Here is a 13380-nt window from a genome sequence, read left to right as displayed (position 1 = left end):
TGACTCACTGTCGGGGGTGGCAGCCGACGTCCGACTTCCACAAGGCACCAGATCAGTCGATGGTGTTTTTGAGTCATCACCCGATGTTTCGGCAACCGAATACCGACATATAGTCGGCCAGCCCGCCCAAACATCGTACAACCGCTATGGGCTGTTGTCCTGTCAAGGACATGCTGTGCGATCGTCCTGGGGCATTGTCCTGTCAAGGATATGGGTTAATTCTGATGACCTGACAACCCATATCGATTTGACAGCCTCCGACGATTTGACAACTCCTCAGTTATCTGCACCATTAATGGCGGGACCATATCGCATTCTACTATAAAACGGGGTAAGACAACAGTTTTGGTAAGCTCTCGAAAAGCTCTCTCTATCGCTGAGCCCCCTGATTTTTTTCACTGTTGCCTAGTCTCCTCTCTGACTTGATTGTCGGAGGGTCTCCGTCGGAGGCATCTTCGGTTAGTGAGGACTTTTCTTGCAGATGCGTATTTCGATGATCGGACGATGAGGAGATTAGCCGCAACAGTAGACATATACTATTAGTGTTTATATGAAGCTGGCTGCTTCCTGACAGGTCAATTCTACCTGCCACAAGTAAGCTACAAGCCAATTTACCAGATTATTAGAATTTCCCATCGGTGCACAGCGTTACATCAGAGTCCCATACACAGCATAGTCTAACAGACTCGCGAGTTTTATACATGTTAAACATATATCACCACTGACAAACGTGGGCTGACAAAAGCATTGGGAGTTTGCTAATACAAGTGCTGAACGCCATGATTATGCACTAAATTTCCGAAGACTATCTGAGACATAAAGAGATAACGTGATGATGAGGGTAAATGAAGCGACAATTATTCTTGATAAGCATCATTTGGAGACAAAACAAGGGGCAATTACCACCTGTACCCTCTGCTTGCGAGGATAAAAATGAACAAGTGATAGGAACTCTTGTCAGTTGAAGTAGCACAGATTAAGGACGTGCATGGTTCGGTTTGAATCATTTTGGGATCAGTTTTCACATCAAATTGATTTGAATCAATTTTCTAAAACTGAAATTAAAACCAAATCAACTGCATAGAAAAACTGATTCAAACCGAATTGAAAAAGTTAGTTTGGTTTGATTTGATTTACAAGATTGTGACTTATTTGGCTTATGTCAAATAGACAGTAGATTAAATGAGTTGTTATTTATTTTAATTTTTTCTAATAATGCTAAATAGGTAGCTTATGAGACAGGTTAAATGGACAGTTTATAGGATGGGCTAAATAAGTTACATGTAGAAGCAATAAACCATTGAAACTAGAGAAAAATATAAGTGAATTGGTGATAGTTCATATAATACGTGTATATATATGACCAAATCAGCAAGAGAGAAAAAATCCCTTAGTGTATTGCCTTAAACCTGTGAAGGATCCAGAGAAGTTCTCACTGATTTGGATGAGCAACCAGATCAACTACAAGGTGGATAACTTTATATATATGCGTGCGTGTGTGTACATATTTGAGTTGAAGAGGAGACTGTTATGGGGAGTTGCAAGATAAAATTTATAGAAATTTAGAGTGAAGCAAAGTATGTACAAGCAAGCAAGAAGTCTAGAATGGAGAAGGAAACTCAGAGTAAGCCATAGGCTGATCAGCAAAATTGCAGCCATTAGGTGCAAGGATCATCCAATCTTTCAGATCGCCCGTCATCATTGTCTCCTTTCGAAGGGCCTGGGAACAGGGAGTAAGAGCAAAATGGAGACTCAAGATTTGCAGCAACTGTTCTTAAAAAGGATCATAGGAGGCCACCAAACTACACTCTTCGTCATAGTCCTCCAAGAAACAGCTTGAAATCTCAGTGACAGGCAAGAAATAAGGATCAGTGATTTCAGAACAAACTTCCAAACAAGGATCTAGAAAAACATGGTTGAAACTTGGCTATGATCATAGAGAAACCTGGCAAGTCTTTATCCTTCACAAGCACAAACCAGTCCATTGCCAGCTTCAAAGCTTTTATCGTGTAGAGGTCATAGACATTTTAGATAAACTAAACCACCGACTCCACGAGAAAGGCGTCTAGGAATGGCATAGTGTGACCATCCCATAATCGTTCATCAAATCTGACGAACATCTATCTCATAGTAAATATCAGAATATATGCCAACAATTATCTAAGCGGTGCAGGTGGTATTTCCATGAGTCGTAGAATTCGACTCTTTTCCTCAAGAGTTAAGACGCATTTTAGTATTATTATATTGTTGGTAAAAAGCAAGGCATAGAAAAATTGGACCAATGCGGTAAAGATACTGCAGGCGTTTATGCGAGAAAAATTAATGTGATGATAGATTTATTTGTTTGCGAAAAAACCGTAACGGACGATCATGTAACATAATAAAATCATCGGGGTTTTTATGTAGCATTTGATTGATTGTAGAGATAACCAACACATGCGAAAACGTCAAGTCAAATACATTTTGGAGCTTAGTTGGCTTTAAATATATAACCAATTTGTCAAATTGTCAGCCATCCTTCTCCGTAAATACGCATCTTCGCGTGCTGCACGCGCATGCATTGATGGGAGTGCACGCTCGTCGTTTGGTTTAATGCCTGACCGGTGTTCAGTTTAGCTTCACGCAACAGAGGATCAGGCTGGTGAGTGGAGAAGGGTTGTGGAAACGGGCCGGGCCGCTTTTCAAACAGGATGCACGTGAGGACAGGCCTACGCCGCTTTGTGTAATCACGGGCACCTTTTTTAAGTTCGATTTTGCAACAGGGACCGGTTCTGGCATTGCCTTTGATTCTCTTTATTTCCTCTGTTTTTCCCCTTTAGTTATTTATGTTTGGTTTACCAGTCTACAGGCAATTTCGGCTGTAAAAATGGAGAAATTATTGCACGCACCAAATGCAAGTGCAGTGCAGTGTGAAGCAGGGCAAATCCCGGACCATATGCACTGTGGATAGCACGCATTCGGGAATTGGTGAAATACGAGAAGTAGCATGGTGCGTTATCCACTGTGGGATTTAACGCGGTCCAATTGCACCTGGAGCATGCAATACAGAGGCCTTAAACCATTCATACCCCTAAACTATCATGAAGGCGGGATTGGACGTCAAGAAGTTATATCCATCATTTTTAACCATGTTGCTGAACTTTGGCGATACATTACGAAGTATATGTGAACCGGAGAACTAGTCCGATAAAGTCATTGAAGTTTAGGTATCAACAATCAGGGTTTGAGTCATGTCTTCATCTATGCATTTGAAAATTCATAAAAAATACAAAACAACTTTAGATCATGATATCGGCTTTCACGAGGCCAATAGAAAAAAAAAAAAGGAAAAGAATAAGTGTTTCGATACCATAATTAAATAAAATAGAAAAGTATGTCAAAGAGTGGGTTTCTTCCTTTCTTTCTATATTCCTTGTGTTTTATGTTTTCTCTCCAAAGTGATCCTTTTCCTCTTGTTCTAACATTGCGGAAAGTCGGGTGGGGGCGGAGGGAGGGTTGAATCTGGCGTTGGCCCGTTCTCCACCTCAAAAGCCATCCCCAAGCCCCACGGCAGGTGGACATCTAGGTGGCAATGCATAAACCATATACCTGCCAATCAGAGAAAATTAACCAAGTCAAACAAATTAGTTATGCTCTCTCTATCAAGTGGCGTACGTGAAACTTAAAAACTAAATGGATAGGTCTGCTTGCTTCTCTCATAATTATTTCTCTAAGCAGTATTAATCTGTGTGCAGTTCCATTCAATTACCTACTCTTGAGAAATATAATTACCACCTTCTCTTAGTGTAACGTGTGCAAATGTCGCTAAGCAAGCATCTTTTAACCCACAAAGCCCACATAACTCATATTTGACAAGTTAAATAATCATAGCGCTAGTTCCTTTTAACTATTTTTCTAGCATGATCGATTAATTATGGACTCTCTACAATGCGTGGTTAAACTAGAGAGAGATGTGCTGGTTCAGGAAGGCTGGTAAGCACTTTAATTTATGATTGATATCAGTGTGTAGGAAAAACTATTGATTGGACCAGGTTCATCGTGAACTACTAATATGTTATTAGTTGGAAGGAGAAAAAAATGATTAAACACATCATAAGACGTGTGAAATTGATGGAGATAAAGGGGACCCAACACATTCCCTACCATATGATGCATTTAATCATTTTCCCTTCCTTCTAATTAATAAATTATTACTGGTCCACCATGAACGTGATCCAACTGAATTTTTCGTGTGCGGCACCCCGCCTCGTGACCACCCTTTGAAGGCAAGTGTAGGTTAGTAAGCCCGGTTCGCCGGTGGAGCTCAATCAAGTTAATTTTTGTTCCTGGAGGAGAAATTAATACCTGGATTATTTGCGACGAAGCGGATGACCGCCCATCCGCCGGTAGGCACCGCGATGGTGTTCCTCATCTGCGGGTGCACCAGATTGTAGCTCTGCACCGCCGTTTCCCAGTCGAAGTTCCCAAACCCCTGGGCCAACACGAAGAAGTTGAATCCATGGAGGTGTAATGGGTGATTCTCGGTCCCGATTATCGCCGTGTTCTGCAGCACTATCTCTACCGTCGCGTTGTACTTGACCTTCTTCAACTTTGTACCCTTGCTCGTAAACATGAGAGCACGATTCGTGCTCAAGTTCTTGTTTGTGAAGTCGAACACCAACGGTGGCCTGTCGGGAAAGTCCCTCGTATATATCCCCTTCACGCCCTTAAAATGCGCTTCCAGCAACGACGTCTGAGTAGGGAATTCGAAGGACACGTTGTTCATGCTGGCGGCGAGCGCCCCTTGCGTGCACCGTGGCTGGTCCCGCCTGCAGGGAACGGTGCCCAAGCCGAAGGTGACGAACATGTGCTCGTCGACGTGGAGGGGAACGGTGGGCCACCCCGGCTTGAGGAGACCGGTCAGGCTGGTGTAGAACTGGTGGGCGGTCGGTGTGTCGGTGTAGTCCGGCATGAGCGGCATCGCGGGACGTGCCGATGACGGCATGGCAGACTTGTACCGGACGATGCCCGTCGTGGTGGTGTCGTCGAAAGGTTGCAGTGGCGGAGGACTGCTGATGTAGGCGCGGGCAGCCATGTAGTAGCGTGAGGGAGGGGCGTTGGCCACCACGAGGGCATCAACGGTCTGGCCGGGTGCGAGGACCAGCACGTCCGTGGGGTAGGGCACGGTGTAGCCGGCATCCACAGCGACGACGGTGAAGGAGTGCCCGGCCATCTTGAAGAAGAGCTGATTATTGACTGCAGCGTTGATGATTCGGAGCAAGTAGGTCTTGCCATATTCCACGTCGAGCTTGTAGGTGTCTGCAGGCAGGCAAATTATGGAAGCTCATTTTCTTCAAATTTTCCAACAATAGACCGCGAAAACATGCAATCTGGATCCGTGCTTAATTTTGGTTTTCGAGCAAAGGCCACAATTTAGATAGAATTCCATCAGCAACCGTATAAATTAACATACGAGATGGAGGACTCGATTTATTTTGAGTGACTACGTGCCATATACTGGCTGGCTAGAACGGGAGTTAGTGGCTAAAGAAAACCTTCTTCTGCTATTATTAATTCAGCACTTACGTTTGTCAGAACACCGGTAGAGATCGCCGAGCCTCCCGTTGATGGTAAAGGCGTCAGATTTATTGGGTTGAAGACCAGTCGCGAGAGCCTTATTTTCCACTTGCACCACGTTGGCATTCCACCACTCGCCTGCACGTCAATGAAGCCTGCTGGTCAGTATAATTTTTCGGACAGGGCCAAAAGAAACTACAGAACTAGCCAAGAACTATGCATACCAAGTAGAATGGGGACTTCCTTGTAGGGTTGGGGGAAAGGGTAGGCTTTTGGGCCTTCTCTGGGTAGAATGATGAGGGCTCCATGGACCGTGGCTCGGAGGCTCGAGACGTGGGCGTGCCACCACAGGGTACCCTCTTGGCCTATGATGTTGAACTTGTAAGTGTAGCTCTTTCCTGGGCGTATGGGGCATTGGGTTATCATGTTTGGCCCGTCAGCCCATGCTGTCAGTAGCTGCAATATCCCATGCCTGCATCCATAGCCATAATACTTGGTAAGGAAACCTAAACTTCCTTCGGTATAACATATATATATATATATATATATATATGAGATGACTGGGCTAGTTATAATCTTACCAATGAATCGACATGTCATAGGGTGATTCATTTATGACATGAACGATCACGGTGTCACCCTCATGAGCATATATTGTCGGGCCAGGCAATTGCCCGTTCACGGCAGTGATAACTCTGTTCTTGCATTGCCGTCGAACTCTTACATTGCCCACCTGGACAAAACGATGTCGTCAAATTTATATTAATTATCAGAATTAACTGTCTCAAAAGCATAGAAACACACACACACACACACACACACACACCCACACCCCTTAATGTTCCTTAATTAAACACACAAACACACACAAAAATATAAAAGAAAAAAAAAAATCACAGCCTAGATCAAAAAAACATCACCAGGTGTGCCAAACATAAGAGATTTTGAATGAGCCATCAAAATTATATGATCCTGCACGTACGTGTTCCGTCCTGAAATATGGACTGGGTTCATCTCTCGTGGGGCAAATGGTTGTTATTAATATTATTGCTCTCCAGCAAGCGGGCCATGCCGTGACGTCGTTACCATCCTCTCTATGTTAATCTACTACAAGAAGATTGAGAATGCAAAAGTGTGTGGAACTTAGATTTGACGTGGTTTTTATTTTTGGAGTTGGTGAGTTTGGTTGGACGTACGTTTCCACGCACTTAACTTGAACCCGAAAGGGACCGTCGGCAATTTTTGGCTTCCGGAGGATAAAGACTGCAACAATAATTGGAGAACCTCTTTCCAAGCAGCATCCTCATCAATGAGACGGACAGGTAAAGAAGAACGGCGGAAGCTACGGTGGTTATTTCTCTTTGCGTCCTCCTTGTTTGAGAGCAGATGATACTATGATCACCAACCACATGAGGAAAATTAGGACACAGGTGGAATTGATTGAGAGCAGAGGTTACACTTCCTGTGAACGTGACTCTTGGAGTACTCACAAATTTCTACCCTGTTGACACAGCCAAATTATTGCACTCTTCTAGATGTTTCCCATAATTCGGAAGTGCGAACGTCTGACAAGCTTTCATCAGAATTACTACTAGACTAGAGCTTAAAGTTACATGGAAAAAATTAATAGTGAGTGTCAAAATTTTGCTAAGAAAGACCGAAACAGATAAGGAAGTGCATGGATTAGAAGAAATTACACGGAATGTGTGCTCCACGACTGCTGCATCTGTTACAGATCCAACGAAAGCAAGAACGAGCACTAAAAAGAACAATGGTTGTGCCATGTCCCGGAAAAGAATTGGAGGAATGGAGTTGAAAGAGGATGTGGTAAGAGGTGGAGAAGAGCCTGGCTGCAGAAAGGAGAATCTCCTCAATTTACTGGACTTGGTACTGATATGCTGCTAGAGTTCTTATATATATATACTGCCAACCACATACCAACATACTGCAGGTGTTAGACATAAGGCTAGGTCTTTGCCCGCGCTTGCGTGATGTCCGTGCTAGGACTAAGCAATTTTTGATTAAGATATAGATGGAAGTTGACATCATTGTAGATGTTTGTTTTACTCATTCAGGATTTCTGAAATCTGGATTTATTTACTAATCTTTATTTGTTTTACTTAATGTTGATCCTAGAAAAATTAATTGTAAAACTGATATCTTTTTGGAAGTCGTGTGTTTTAAAAGTTTCATATAAAATCTTTTTAAAAATATTTTAATTGGATGTATTGGTTTATCTTTTGTTAGCGCTCCTATGATTTGTTAATCTAATAGTTGCTTTATTACAACAATAAATTAAAATATGAAGAACATATTTTGATATTAAGAGAATTTCATATACAAGATTTTTGACCTACTTCATCTTAGTATAATTTGTACCAAAAGCAATCGGTTATGTTTCTATGGTTTTTCTAGAGATTATGATTTGCTTAGAAAGTCGCCAAATAACAGTAGCACCATCAAGATGAAAAAAATAATCAATCATGCATGGATTTGATATCAAAAGAATCGGTTATTCAATTTCTATCACTATAACTCTCAACTACTTCAGAGTATCTAATGCAAAGAAGAGAATATTTAAGTTCCTTAAGATGTCTGAAACTCCTTGGGCTTGCTAGTATACTTGTTTAATCTTCTTATGGCATATACAGTATCAGATTTGATCCTATTTGTTATGTATAGGAGAGATCCAATAATATAGAAACACTTGTGTTGACATATAAGTTCACCTAGATTTTTTTTAAGATGAATGTTTGGATTATTAGAAATAAAAATAGATTTTTGATCATAGTATTTGAATTTCTCGAGCATTTTTTAATTAAGTTAAATCAAGAAAAGAGCTATCCCTTTAAGGGATTTATTAGCTTCGCACCAAAGATAACATCAGCTTTCCCAATTTTTTCATATCAAGATTTTGTAGGAGAAGATATTTGATTTCATATATGATATTCAGAGTTGCTCTAAAAATAAAATAGTTGTACTAGTATATTTATGTTATCTAAGTTCTACAGCATGTTATCTTTTGTAAATTATATGCTTTTAATTTGAACTTTTTTCTATTTCAAGCTTTGATACTTGGTTTTTCAATATATCTGGAATCATACAGAAGCTTTTCCAACAAATCATTTTTATTGCTTTAATTCTAGGCTTATAAATTATTTGAATCTTATGGTAAACATATTCTTACACTTCATATGAATAGAGTAGCTAATGATATATTTTTTTATTTACGCAAAGTCAAGAGCTTGTTTCAAAATTTTATTTTTTTAATTTGAAAATTTCTGTTCTCCTGTTGCTATTGATTAATTAATTTATGCATATAGTTTAAGGCATAATATATAACTGCTAATCTACCTTTATCATTATTCTTTGCACAAAATATTTTTGTTGCAGCCAATCCTCTGTCGCCTATCGCTGGTGAAAAGCACCTGCAAAACAAAGTCCTCATAGATCGAAATTCTATCCGATGGGGACCCTTCGATGCTTAAGTCGGCGGGGACCCTCCGATGCTTAAGTCGATGGGGAGTGGTGAACAGCAAATGAAGAATATTTGAATTGGCAGAGTTTCTGCTCAGAATTACCTTACCCATACTGTTCATTTACCTTCTTTTTATAAATGATTCTGATGTAACCATCGAGCACGTGGTCCCATTTTTTATGACGCTAAATTATCGGACCATAATCATGGAGTTAGTGGGCTATTTTTGCCCACTAATGACCATGACACGTAGTCGATAACAGTTTATAACGGTTTGATGTGTAGATTCTACACATTCTGACCTTATATGATCGTGAAAAGATAAGCCGACTATATGTCGGTAATAATAGTAGATCGGTAGTCATGAAGATCCGAATGTATATCGAACGATGACTCTGATATGTCGATGATCGTCAGTCGAATATTAACTGAATTATCGTGGTTGTCCGTTGTTGGTTGATAATAGCTGATTGTCGGTCAGTTAACTGATTGTTAGTCAGAGTATTGTGTTCATAAGGTCAATGTAGAGTCAAAGTTGGGGGTCGGTTGAATGATCCCAATAGTTGCCCCCCACTCCCAAGTCCAAGATAGTCTGACGTATATATCATCATGTGGTCTATCACGTTGGACGAAGAAAGTTGTCACGTGTCATCTCGAGTGAGTTTTTGAAATACGAGAGATCTCCGACTGTTTTGTTGTTTCGATAGCTGTGAAATTATTATTGAGCCGTCATTTCAGAAAGATAATTCAACGCCAGATGATTTGATTCTGACCAGTAGATTTTGGTCACATGTCAAAACATCATTGGCTCTGAGCTATTCACGTGGATAACGATGAGATGGCACGATCGAAAGTAGGTGTGTCGAACCATCCGATCAATGATTGGTCTAGATGTTGTCATGTATCGTTATTTGATGAAATCTAGATTTTACCGATTTCATCCTGATCGTTGAGGGATCCTACATATATGGAGTCACTTTCAGCCAAATTTTTACTTTGCATTTGTTACCATCCTCTACAGTGGAAGGTTTTGCCGGTTGCTCTTGGGCTTTGTCTCTTGCACCATCTCTGATTTCAGGTTGAGTTTCCTTGTCTTCTTCCTTGGGTTTTCTTCTCCTTAGAGTTTTTCTTCTTTCTTTTCTTAGTTCTTCATTTTCAATGGCCAGTAGAAAAGCTTCTTCTTCTCAGGATAGTTGGTCAGAAAATCTGACTGACGACTCTCCTTCAGATTCGAAAATGGAAGCTTCTTCTTTATTTGAGCCCAACGTTGAACGGCTTCAGGAACAATACCATATCTTGGAGCAGTATCAACTTTTCATTCTAGCTCGGATGTTTGGGTGAATTTTTTTCCTCCAGACCAGATTGCAATTTATGTCAAGGACCTTCAGACTGATCTTCGATTCCTGATTCTGGAGTTCATCCAGAATCTTCTTGACCACTACGGCCTCTACCCTGCTCAGCTGGCTCTGAATTCTATTCGGCTGATCATCAGTTTCGCTCTGTTATGTCATCTTATATCGACCGTTCCTCATCCTTCTCTTTTTCGATCTTTCTTTGTCCTTCGTCCTCGTCCGAAGGTCAAGGATTGGTGGTTCTTCAATCCAAAGAAAGGTCTTTCTTTCATTTTCAATCTTCCATCATCCATTCATGGATGGAAGAACCAATTTTTCTTTATTTTTTTCTCTTCTCCCTAGGGCTTTCCTTTGTGTTAGGGTGATCTGAGGACTAGCCCTAATGAGAACAATCAGGTGGAGGTCGATGATCTGAAAAATTTCATCCGATTGAAAGACATGGCCGTTCCACCACAATGAGAGCTGATGATCGAACAAGCTCGCTATGGTGCCGGGCTTAGTTCGATCACTTCTTTAGGTATAAAATAGTCAGTCACTTTATTTTTTTTGTTCGTTTTTGAATTTTATACTGGTTCTTTTATTTTGATTGCAGCCATGCAGCCGAGGACACGAGTATTGTCCGCTGATATCCACTCGCATGCTGTCAAGATGAAAACAGCAGCTGAAGCTAGACCCTCCCGACCGTCGAAGAAGAGTCGGGTCGCCACTCCATCCGTACCGATAAGGGAGTCCGACATTCTGTCGGAGATGATTTTTGAGTCGATTTTGGCATTGCGGGCCCCGACAACGCTTCCTGAGGCATCATCTGCTGAAGGTGAGACGGCAGCAGACAATAAAACTATAGCAGTACCATGGGCAGCTCCACCAGCAAAGGTTCGGACTGGGGTGGGAGTCATGACCGAACCTGAACAATCTGTAACTGCACCAGTCATTCCTCCAGCGGAACATTCTTGGGTGCGGTCAAGCTCTGACTTCCTGATGTTCTCGAGCGTGGGACTATCGATTGGAGATTGGGGGAAGGCGTCAGCGACTTTAGCTGATGATGGGTCATCTGCAGGCCTTCCAACTCTTGTCAACATTCGAATCTCTAAGGGTGAGTCAGTCTTGGCCAATCCGACATTGACCAGGCAGCTCATCGAAGCTGCCCTTCTCCCAATTGATTGAGAGAATAGGAAGAACTAGACTGTCATCGAGATGTTTTCTTCCTTTTACCCGATGATACTTGGGGTAAATTTTTTTTCTTTTTTTTTTGATCTGATCTGACTTTTCTTTTATTTCAGTGGGCGCATGACATGCATGATCTAGAGAGCGGCTATCGGAAGATTATCGACTTTCGTCGATCGTGGATGGATAAGGTGGCAATCATCACCGTCGAGAAGACAGATGTCATAGAACAACTTCAAGCAGTGATTGAACGAAAAAAGGAACTTCAGAAGTAGATCTCTCAAATGACGGCCGACCTACAGTCTTTCAGAGCCGAACTTGAGTCGGCTCATCAAAATATCTCATCTCTTGAGTCACGGATCAAGAACAAAAAGTACTCTATCCATCGACTTTGGTGAGAGAGGGATGGATGCATTGATGAACTTAAAGCTAAATGCGGAAGGCATCGGACCACCCTGGAAAGGTTGGCACTGGCCAATGCTGAATCAGCCTCCGCAAAAGCTGAAGCAGAGTCGGCGAAGGAAGCCCTGAGTCTGGCCATCGAGAACTTCAAAAATTCTAAAGAATTCAAAGAAAAAATTCTTGAAGGCAGATATGCTTCCTACTGCATCAGGTACGAGGATGGCCAAGATGCAGTCAAAAAATTATATCCAGACTTGGACTTGAGTAGCATCATTCCTCTTTGTTCGGGAGATGAAGCTGCTGAAGAAGGGGCTGCCCGATCGAAGATGATGCACTGACTGCACCAGAAGCTATTCTAGTCGCCGATGCTGCACTAGAGCAAGGAGATGAAGACAACGACTGGTGATCGGTGTAGTATTTTTGTTTTTCATTTTGTAATCAAAAATTTTATAATCGAACCGTTAGTCTAATTTTGTAACTTCCTTTTAATGAATGAAAGAAAAATTTTCAAAGTACCAACTCTTTCCTCTCTATGTATCTGCAATGTCGTTGAATCATAATTTGACTATCAAATATCGATCGACGAGTTGAATCATTTAGTAGTAATTGTAGAATTGTTCGTTAGTCGAATATCAATAGACATTATCTTTTAGGTATTAGGATAAATGGTGATAAGCCGAATATCCTTCGACCAACTGTAGTCAAGTCAGTATGTCTAGTTGTTTGATAAATGATGGCAAGCCGAATATCCTTCGACTGACTGTAGTTAAGTCGATATAATTTCAATTTGACCTAGATCATATTAGCATAGTATTCTGCTTAGTTAAAATTAAGTCGGTATAAATAGTCGTTCGACTAGAGTCAGTTTTTACAGTGAAAAGCGAGATACAGTCGGTACCGAGATACAGTCGGTATATCGACTTTTACAGTGAAAATTGAGATATAGTCGATGTGTTGATTTTATAGTGAAAAATTAAAATATAGTCGATAGAAATTGACCATATTTATTGATCTAATATCACTTTGTAGTTGGCCAAAATTTTTATGATTCTGAAATTTAACATTTTATTCTGAGCACTATACAAATGAACAATTTTATTGATAATACATCTTTAAGTTGTCAATTTCATATTCGAGGAATAGTTGTTCCCTCAAGAGTCTCCAGTCAATATGCATCCGGTCTAAGTGTCTCGATTATTCTATAGGATCTTTCTCAATTTAGAGATAATTCCAAAAGCTTTGAGACTTCTGTCTTTCTTAGGATCAGGTCTCCTAGACAGAAGACCTTTGACTTAACTTTTGAATTATAATATCGGACTACTTCTTACCGATATGCTGCCATCTGAACTTGAGCTTGCTGTTGGACTTATGAAAGTAGGTCTAGATCAGCTCTTCGATATTCTGAATTGCTTGACTCATTGTATTGTT

At 41.0% G+C, this 13380-nt stretch overlaps 1 protein-coding gene across 1 annotated transcript; it reads right to left on the bottom strand.

The window, feature by feature from the left end:
* Nucleotides 1–3177: 3177 nt before the first annotated feature.
* LOC105052146 (laccase-7-like) lies at nucleotides 3178–7429 on the bottom strand. The gene is made up of 6 exons (XM_010932855.4): nucleotides 7254–7429; nucleotides 6138–6289; nucleotides 5781–6028; nucleotides 5566–5694; nucleotides 4345–5298; nucleotides 3178–3588 (listed from the first exon to the last, which is right to left on the bottom strand). The coding sequence occupies exons 1-6, from the start codon at nucleotides 7338–7340 to the stop codon at nucleotides 3458–3460; spliced, it is 1701 nt and encodes a 566-aa protein (XP_010931157.1). The 5' UTR covers nucleotides 7341–7429; the 3' UTR covers nucleotides 3178–3457.
* Nucleotides 7430–13380: the final 5951 nt, after the last annotated feature.

The sequence above is a fragment of the Elaeis guineensis genome, chromosome 10, assembly GCF_000442705.2.
Source record: "Elaeis guineensis isolate ETL-2024a chromosome 10, EG11, whole genome shotgun sequence".
In the NCBI taxonomy this organism is placed as follows: domain Eukaryota; kingdom Viridiplantae; phylum Streptophyta; class Magnoliopsida; order Arecales; family Arecaceae; genus Elaeis; species Elaeis guineensis.
Note: the sequence above shows the minus strand (reverse complement) of the source record. Positions and strands in the feature narration are given on the sequence as shown.